This window comes from Impatiens glandulifera, chromosome 8 (assembly GCF_907164915.1).
Source record: "Impatiens glandulifera chromosome 8, dImpGla2.1, whole genome shotgun sequence".
In the NCBI taxonomy this organism is placed as follows: domain Eukaryota; kingdom Viridiplantae; phylum Streptophyta; class Magnoliopsida; order Ericales; family Balsaminaceae; genus Impatiens; species Impatiens glandulifera.
This window is the reverse complement of record NC_061869.1, coordinates 2080914-2091031: the sequence shown is the minus strand read 5'-3', so window position 1 is coordinate 2091031 and position 10118 is coordinate 2080914. Positions and strand designations below refer to the sequence as shown.

The 10118-nt window shown below is 35.2% G+C and overlaps 1 protein-coding gene across 1 annotated transcript; it reads left to right on the top strand.

The window, feature by feature from the left end:
• Window positions 1-1480: 1480 nt before the first annotated feature.
• On the top strand, window positions 1481-9080 carry LOC124911206 (FIP1[V]-like protein). The gene is made up of 9 exons (XM_047451660.1): window positions 1481-2517; window positions 2764-3011; window positions 3895-4021; window positions 4098-4166; window positions 4239-4379; window positions 4801-4902; window positions 5001-5359; window positions 5888-7208; window positions 8336-9080. The coding sequence occupies exons 1-9, from the start codon at window positions 1558-1560 to the stop codon at window positions 8828-8830; spliced, it is 3822 nt and encodes a 1273-aa protein (XP_047307616.1). The 5' UTR covers window positions 1481-1557; the 3' UTR covers window positions 8831-9080.
• The last annotated feature ends 1038 nt before the right edge of the window (window positions 9081-10118 follow it).

The following is a 10118-nucleotide window of genomic DNA, read 5'->3' as shown; positions in this document are numbered from 1 at the left end:
CATGGGCCTCATGGGCTTCATGGGCTTACTTTTTGTACCCATCATAAAATGAAAATATCTTGCACTCATCCTCATGACCCTTTGAGGCCCACTAAGCCCAATAGATGATAACTTAAGAGAACTAGTAGAGAGTAGACAATGAAGACACAAAAAAAAATGTAACTAAAAGATGCCTAATAATAGAATTGCTAATGTTGGTGCTAATATAGCTAAAATTGGGAGATTAACCATATTTGCACTTGTAACTTCATTAGAAAAATTGTTTGTATAATCCGCGAGAACTTTAAAGATTATTATGTTACGATTATTACGAACAAACTATAACTCTATTGGTAAATAAATAAAAGTATAAAACACAGTAGCATTCAAAATCATATAAAGTTAATTTGGTTTAAACATTGTTTGGTAGAAAAGCTAAATTAGGTTTGGGCCTTCTTGAATTAGGTTTAGTAGCTTCTCTCGGGATTTAAATCACATTTGGGTGATGAAACTTCGATCAAGATTTTTAGTTTTAGATTTGCCCATCTCATATTTATCACCAATTTTGTTATTCAATTTTTATTTTAAAGTAAAAATCAAATTTGAGACAACCAAATCCTTTATAATCTTATATTTTCCAAGTTAGCAAACCCATTAATTCTACAAACAAGCTAAGTATACAAAGTATTTGGAGAGGTATCTCTATATTTTAAAAAAATTATCCAACAACAAAAAGTGGGTAAACCAAAATATTAAGAGTTTTGATAAAGTTATTCAACTAGGATACAATTCTGATATGAAAATATTCCATAAAATAGATACTTTTATATTGTTTCAGTATAATATTATTCTCCTTGTTTTATTACTATTTGTTTTATTCTATAAAACATTTTTTTAGTTCATAAAAAAGATTAAATGACATTTTATTCATTTCAATAAAAGAATTACTTAATATTTTTTGTATTATTTTTTTTATAATCAAATTTGCATTAAATTTAAAATTAAGACGAAATATCTTGAAAAAAAAGAAAAAAATAATTCATCAATTAACTATGTTAGAATATTTTTATTTACACACTAAATATGAAATCAATGTAATAGTACACACTTTTATGGGTTGCGATAAATTTGTTCAGAAATATTTGTACCGAGCTTCGAAACGTTACATTTAATATTAAAACTGATCGGATGTTAAAAAAGAATGTTCAAGTCAATTTCCATGAATAACACAGAAACAAAGTAACATATGTGTCACCTCTAAAATTTTAATCGAGGAAGACTAGGAATAATTACACCGTACATTACATATTATTTTGCTCTTATAGTATATTTTTAATATTTGTATTCGAAGCAAATAGTGTGTTAAACTTAATTCACAATATTGGTTAAAATTGAAGTTAAAATAATAATAATATATATATAATATGATTTAAAAAGTGAAATTAGTAAAATAATTTTGAAAATGGATGAAGAAAAATGAAGTATTGAGGGCTCTGCATCGTTTCAATAGAGCCTGATCAAAACCCTTGCCCTTTCTGCGCCCCTTTCTCCCTTCATTTCTCTCTCAATTCTCCTCCCATGGAAGAAGACGATGAGTTCGGAGATCTCTACACAGATGTCCTTCGTCCTCTCCAGCCACCACCCTCTATTCCTCACAAACAACCCGACGACCCTTTTCCCAACCGTCCGGTCGATCTCAACCTTGATAGCGACGATGAAGAGATCCCCTTCGGTGTTCCCATCTCAAATCATACGGTTGAATTCGCCGATTCTCAGCATACGCAGGTCCAGGGCTCCATCATTACGGAGAAGCTAGCTCATGAGGACTTTCCTTATACCCGGAATTTAGATGGTATAGCGGAGGATCAGAAAGTGAGGGAAAATGATGTTTTAGTGGAGGACGTGGGGATTCTTGAGTTAGATATTGAGGGGGAAGATAGGGCTAGGGTTTTGGATGTTGCTGGAGATGTGAATCTTGTTGATGAATCTAGAATGGAAGTTTCTGGTAGGGAGATAGTCAATAAAGATGAATTCTTGGGAGGAAATCAGGAGAATATAATCGATAGTCGTGAAACTTATGAAAAATTCGATATTGAAGATGTTGATAACATGGATGCGGGGACGGGGACGGGGACGTTAATTCCTGGACTATCGATTCCTGGAGTTTCAGAAGTGGGAAATACTCATTTTGTGCGACCGAATGAAGCTAGTGGAGAGGGTGATGACTGGGATAGTGATAGTGATGATGATTTACAAATTGTGTTGAATGATAACAATCATGGCAATGCTTTGATGGATAAGTCTGGTGAGATGGGTAGTGATGATGAGGATGAAGATGGTGAGCCTTTGGTTATAGTTGGTGATACTGATCAGGTTCATCTGCCCATGGAAGAGCCGGATTGGGGTGAAGATGTAGGTCAGGCGGTTGATGGCGATAAAAAGGAATTTGGAGATGTTGCTAAACCTGATGGAATGATTGCCATCCCAAAAGTTGGCTATAGCAGCCATGTGTATCATCCATATCATTCTCAGTTTAAGGTCACTTCAAAATACACATACTGTATTTACTAGTTTGTAAATAACTTATTATCATGCTTATAAATTAGAATATACCCAAGTTATTGTACATTTTCCTCTATGAATTTATGTGACTTGTAATTTTATTGTGGATTTGAAAACGACTAGATTATGAGAACGAGATTTTGTTATTCATGTTTGTTTGTCATGTCCGTTCTTTTTAATGGTGTCAAAATTGATTTTCATTTTCCTGTTACATTTCCACAGTATGTTAGACCTGGTGCGGCACCCATGCCTGGAGCAGCTTCTGTTGGACCTGGAGGAGTTTTAGGTCAAGTTCGGCCACCAGTAGTTGGTATGCCTCCTTCTGGCCGTGGTAGAGGCGATTGGAGGCCTTCGGCAATGAAGAACGGTCCTAATATGCAGAAAGGTTTTCATGCTGGTTTTGGGATGCCTCCCTTTTCTGCAGGGCGAGGGTTTGGCGGTGGACTTGATTTCACACTTCCATCACATAAGTAAATCTTCACATACCCCATTACCTTTTGCCTCTCATTTTCTTTATACTATCAGTTCCATTCTCTTTCAGTTATATATTTTGTTAACATGTATCTTATTTGTAGTTGACTGCAATTTGTTCTTTCTACTTTGCGCCCATAGTCTTTCTGTGCTTCTCGTGGGAGTTATCAATTTGAACATATTAGTCCTATGCATCAGTTGAGCTTGTTTATTATTTTCTCTATATCTTGAGCTGATCTCAATCTTCTCCTATCTCAGAGTTCATATGTGAAAAGCTATCACAATGTTCACTCCGAAACTTAGGCCTTGTTTGATCTCGAGTTATTTGAATAACCAAGTGGTTATTTCCAAATAACCTTGTTTGATCTAGGTTATTAAAAATTAGTTCTTTTGGGTAAAAAGAAATTAGGGGTATATATATTTTTAAAATGGAGGGTATTTTGGTCGAATATTTGAATGATGAGTAGATTATTGATTGGACAGTGGGTTATTTAGAATTAATCTCAAATGACCCACATCAAACAAGGCCTTATTATTTGGCCTCAGATTCTATAAATTGATGTGCAACAAATTTCTTTTTTTTCCATAGTTGCATTTACAGACTTTAGTACAGGTTGACTCAGTTCCATTTTAAGCATAAATATAGCATTATGTGTCGTAAGAGTCTTTCTGGAATTCGAACGTTGAGTGATTGCAGTTTAAATGAACTTTTCCTTCTTTATTTTTAAAGTTTTAATGTTCTTGGAATGAACTTATGTATTCTTACTCTTGCTTAGTCATTGCTTTGTCTGCGAAATATGACAACAATTATTCATTCCTCTTTTCGGTAATTGAAACTGAGAGTTGTTTGTTCTTTGTTTGACATTGCCTTGCTGTTTTCAGAACTGTCTTTGAAGTTGATGTTGATAGCTTCGAGGAAAAACCATGGAAACTCCCTGGAATTGATATTTCTGATTATTTTAACTTTGGGTTAAATGAGGAAAGCTGGAAAGAGTATTGCAAGCAGCTGGTAATATCCAGGTCATATTTTTTTTATTCTAACAAAATCTGGATGAACTTAAGGGGTTATCAATTTTGGCCTGCAGGAACAATATCGCATGGAGACAACTATGCAGAGCAAAATCCGTGTATATGAAAGTGGGAGAGCAGAACAGGTACTAAGTTTTGTTGGTCCCAGTTTGTTTGAGATAAAGTAGAGAAATTTATCTGTTTTGATCTCATTTCAGGAGTATGATCCCGATCTTCCTCCTGAATTGGCTGCAGCAGCTGGTTTGCATACCGTGTCCACTGAAACTGCAAATGTAGGGAAGGTAGATGGAGGACAAAGCGATCTTGTCAATGGGTCTGCTCGTCTGCGGCCACCACTAGTATGTAGTAATCAAGTTTTTATGCATTATACTAAATTTTTACAAGTCTGGGTTCCTGATTTCCTGTTTACTGAATTTGAGAACACTTTCTAGACCTGGATCTGAATCTGAGTCCAGATAGAAACTCGTTGATAAATATTTTAATATTTGTTTGACTGTTATATTTCCAAACGTGATCGCCATCTGGATTCACATCCAGATGAGATGCAAAAAAAGTATTTCCAAAGAAATTTATTCACAGTTTCTCATCTGAATCCGGATTCGATCTAGAAAGTGTTTCCAAATTTATTTTATTTTGTTTTATTTCCCTTGTATCTTAAACATAGCTTCATTGGAACTTTTCAATAATAATATAGAAGCATAAGTTATTTTATCTTTTTTTTGCTTTATAGCTAATTGTTTTTTTTGAATATGATGTCAGCCAATGGGGAGACCTATACAGGTGGAAACTGGTCATGGAGAGCGTTTTCCGTCTGTTGATACCCGACCAGCACGGATGCGTGATTCTGATGCCATCATTGAGGTGCATTTTATGTTTGGTCTTTCATCAGTTATTATCTGAACGTATCTTTGTACATTTTAATCATGTATTAACAGCTTATTGTTTTGTTTGGGGAACAGATTGTCTTACAGGATTCAGTAGATGATGATTCTTTACAGGCTAATGATGCTGCAGACCTACCAGAAAATGATAATTTAAGAGAGGATCTCAGTGATAGCCGAGAACTCACAGAAGACACTAAGCGATTTCCTGCTGCTCCTCATGATCGCGGTGGTAGGAAGAGGGAGGAAAGAAGTGGATCCTGTACAAATTCTGTTCCTGATGATCAAAGTGGGTCATCAACAAAGTCGGCACCCAAGCATCTCGGTAAAGAAAAAAGAGCATCTTTTTCCCCAGAAGGTTCCATTCATCATTCTCCTGAAACTGAAGGGAGGATATCTCCATATTCTGGCAGGGTTACTGATAACCATCTTGATAGGTATATAATATTTTGCTAGCTTTTATAATATATTTTTTTGGTGGGCGGTGATGAGATAGTATGCACTATATATTCGATTTTTTTAGATGTTTCAGTATGCTTTTTAGGAAAATAACTGGCAAACTTGATTAGGAATGAGATTGAAAACAGTGGAAAACTATAAACCAGGAAATGGTATATTGTGTTTGCGACCTGTTAAGACAAAAAGAAAGCGTTGTCTGATGCCAATGGAATTGACTTGCTATGTTTGAGCATGACTGATTAATAAATTGTTGTGCCTTCTTATTTTAGACAAGAACTTCTGAATTTGTTCTCTTTATTTTATTTTGAAACTTGGTTATTATATTTTTGTAATATTTCTTATGGAGAAAATTCACCACATATATTGAAATCCATGTGGTTCTAGTTTTCATGGTTGATATTCATGATAATAATTCTTTTTATGATCACTTTAGGGTTTTATTTTACTTAATGTTGTGTCAGTTGAAGCAAACAGTGAATGGACATATCTCATTTTCTTAAAAACAGATGTGCAAAGGAAAGACCAGATGACAGATCTCCAAATGTGACTCCTAGTGACAGCCAGAAAGAAGAAGAATCAACTGAAAACATTGATGGAAAGCATAGCCTTCGGTTGTCCTCTCCTACCAGTGTTTCGAGTGAAGAGCAACAACTGGTGGATGCTCATGAGGACCATGGAATTGAATCAATTGATAAAGAGGGAATAGCATTGGATGCAACAGTTGCCGCTAATATCCCGAAAGATCAAAAGAAATACGACCCTCATAAGAGACAGAAAGTAAGTTCTCACACTCTACCAGAAACCGATGATGTTGTGGATTTTAGAGCAGCTCGGAGTAGTGAAAACAGCAAGGCAAGATCAGGTAGCAGCAGAGACTTGCAACAGAAGTTGCATGATGGTATCGATGAGGAAGTTGTTCAACACCGAAACTTTATAGGTGCCCAGGATGTGAAGAGACCCCTAAATGAAGAAGAGCAGACTGCCAGAAGAAAAGGCAAGCAAGACACACATTTTCCCCATCGCTCACATTTGAAAACTGAGAGCAGCGTGAAGACTTGGCAACAACATACTGATGAAGATTTGCATGGAAGAAGGAAACGAGAGCGAGTTGATGATGTGATCCCAAGACACCGCCCTGCCAATGAAAGATATGACAAAGACGAACATCTACATTCTAGAAAGCAGTTAGATAACGGGACTTCAAGGGTTCATCGCGAAAGAGAAGTGGCCTCGCGGTATAAGGAAAGGGATGATAATTTGAAAGGACGATACGAGATCATGGATGATCTCCGTGGAAAAAGAAGAAAAGAAGAAGAATATGGAAATAGAGAAAACTATTCTAGTCATAAAAAAAGAGACAGGGTTGGTGATATTCCAGATCTGCAGAGGAGAGATGGTAAAGGTTGGATTCCTAGAGAAAGAGAAGACTGGCACAGGATCAAACAACTAAATGAGGATGGTTTTGTAAAGAGGGAAAGAGATGATGGACGTGGAGGAATAAGGAGTAGCCTTGCTAAAGGAAAGGATGGATTCAAGAACTCCGATCGAGAATACCCACTCAAAGATATTGGTCGGCATTCTGATCTGATTAAGAGAAGGGACCACAATGATGATGCATATCCACGTGGAAGCCAAATTAGCAATGATGAGAGAAGATCAAGACAGGAGTCTGCCAATGGTCGTGATGATTTCGCTGATGGTACCAGAACGAATGATAAGAAACTTAAAGAGACCACAAAGAAGAGGAGAGAATATAAAAGTGGTGACCAAATTAACTTGTACTCTTCCGTTCCAAACCAAGAACAGATTATCATGAAGAATGAGCTGGTAAGTTCCAACCCTTGGTAGAATTAGAATAGCATGATAGTATGAGGAAGAAAATGTCTCCTTTGATTCTTATAATTAGTGTATACTTTAGGTCGAATTATTATTTACATGCTTCAATAAAGTTATGTTCAGCCAAAAGTTAACAAGCCTGGTTTTAGTTGGCTTGTTGCACAACCACCTCATGTAAAACCATGCAGTATATTGGCTCTTACAAATATATATTCAAAGGATTATTCCATTGTGCATGTATTACATTTTTTATTATTTTAAAGTGAGATTGTTTTTCATTGGCTTTTCCATATTGGGATTAATCTCAAATATCCCATCATCCAGTCATACATTCACTCTTCATTCACATCATCAACCAAAATAACCTTTAAATTTTTTATTTGTATACATTTATACCTCTAATGCCTTTTCAGTTTTCACCCATAACTCAGTTTTAAATAACCCAAACCAAACAAGGTTATATGAAATTAGCACCTGGTTATCCAAATAACTCTTAAACAAACAAGGCCTAAATGTGAAAGTCCCGTCAACTGTGGGAAAACAAACCGTTATATGACATAAGTCGTCATAAGTTAATCAAGAATCATCACAAAAAGAAAAATCCAAGTTCCTAGAGTCTTAAATCAAAATATCTGATATGAACTTGAATTACCTTTTTTTTTTGCCTTGAATAATAATTTTACAGCACAGTTCACAATTCTAACTTTCTTATCTTCAACTGTGTTCCAACTATGCTCATGTTGGCACTAAAAAAGAACCAGCAGATTCAAGTGGCATTTAAATGCCATGCTTCCATCCTGGGTTGGGATTGAGCTTTCTGTTTATGATTTGCCAAACTTGTTGCTTTCCTTTCTAGATAGTAGATTGCCTGTTAATCTTGTTGCTTCCCTTTTATATAGTAGTTGTGAATGATGATTTTATAGTGATGAAGAATTCTGTAGGAAGTGAGAATAATTAATTTGCATAAATGCCTTGGAATCATTTTAGGTTTTTGTTTGCTTTCCTCCATATCCTTGGGTTGATCACAGTTGCTCCCATGTCAAATTGTTTGCGAATTATGCATACAACGGTGAGTCAAAAATAAAATAAAAGGGTCTTTGTCTTTGCCTTTGGTTCAGGAGATGAATGAAGGCGCAAGGGATGGTGGAAAAAACGACACTCTTACAAAAAACCATCAATCATCCAGAAAGCGGAAAGGAGACCCAACTTCTGAAGACGAGCAACAGCTGCAAGATTCAAAGAGGGGAAGGTCCAAAATGGAGCGATGGACGAGCCACAAGGAAAGAGACTTAAAAGATGAATCTTCTTCCAGGATCGAGGAGGAGAATGAGGAAGAAGATGCCCTTGACTCTCAACCACCTCCCTCAAGTGACCTAAAGGATGCTGAAATCAATCCATTAGAAGACACTGTGGCAAAGCTGAAGAAAAGGAGCGAGCGATTCAAGCTTCCAATGACAAACGAGAAGGAATCTACTACATTGGTTAATAAAATAGAATCTGAACCATCTTTCAATCCAACTCAAGGCGGCGGTGGTGGTGGTGGTGATAACAATATAGACTCAGATTTCAAACCGGAGCGACCAGCTAGGAAGAGAAGGTGGACTGGTAACTAACTGACAAACTAACAAGCCCGTCCTGTTATGGGTGTTCTATTTCTCTGGCGAGCTCCAAAAACGCAGTTTTTTGCTGTAAAACCTAGCTGTTGATCTCATCATAATATATACACACAGAGTAATGAATATGTAACACTGTAATGACCATATTGTGGTGGCATTTTCTTTCTTTTTTCGGGCACTTGTTGAGAACATTGATTCATACAGTTAGTATTTGTAGACATTTATGAATGTATAATGGTTTTGATAGTCGCCAGCCCTTTCGTAAGAAGACGAAGAAAGGAGAAGAGGCAGATGAGCAGAGACGCAAAAGCTCCAGGTAACAACTTCTGTATGGATTAGATTAACTACTCTCAGGAATTTTGTTGTATGACAGTTGAGTAGTAGTGACTAGTGAAAGTGAAGAATAATTTCTTTACCAAAATTTTGCAATGAAATGTGTTGATTTTATTTTGTTAGAATTCAATAGCCTTAATAAAACAAGATTATTTTGGATGATAATGGGATGAGAGTTGGTTTATCATCCCGTCCTATTCTACTTCGGGGACTTTATAGACTACTACCATCCCCGTAGGGTCCTATTCTACTTCGGGGACTTTATCTACTACCATCCCGTATTCTATATCGAGGACTTTATCAACTACTATCCTGTATTCTACATCGGGGACTTTATCTACTACCATCCCGCATTTTACATTGGGGACTTTATTTATTAGACTACTACCATCACCATTTTAAATGTCCCAAATGGGACATGATTATACAATATTCTCTTAATATATATATATTTTTATAAATTACAAAAAAAATATTTTAATATTATATATTAAAATTTTATATTATTATAAAAAAATAAATTTACAATTATTGTTATATATGAAAAATAAATATATATACTTTTAGTTATACCTACATTGAGTTAAACATTATATTAAATTTAGATAATATTGAAAAAATTGAGCTAATGAATTTGAATTTTATTGTCAAATTTTTTAATACCATCTTTCCCAATTTGATTTCAAAAAATCCCAAGCTTGACATCTTTAATCAATATTTTATAAAATTATAATTTTAATTAGTCTCTTATAAAATATAAAATATGAAAGATAAATTGCTGTGAATATTGTAGGTTTTTTTATTTTGGCTTTCTTTATTTTAACTAATTTTATAATAAAATAAACTTTATTAAAAATATATATATATAAACGATAAATAAATATACAGATGCAGTATCTTCGGTCAAACCGGATAAAAAACCGCACAAACAAACCGGGTAATTCGGATTGAA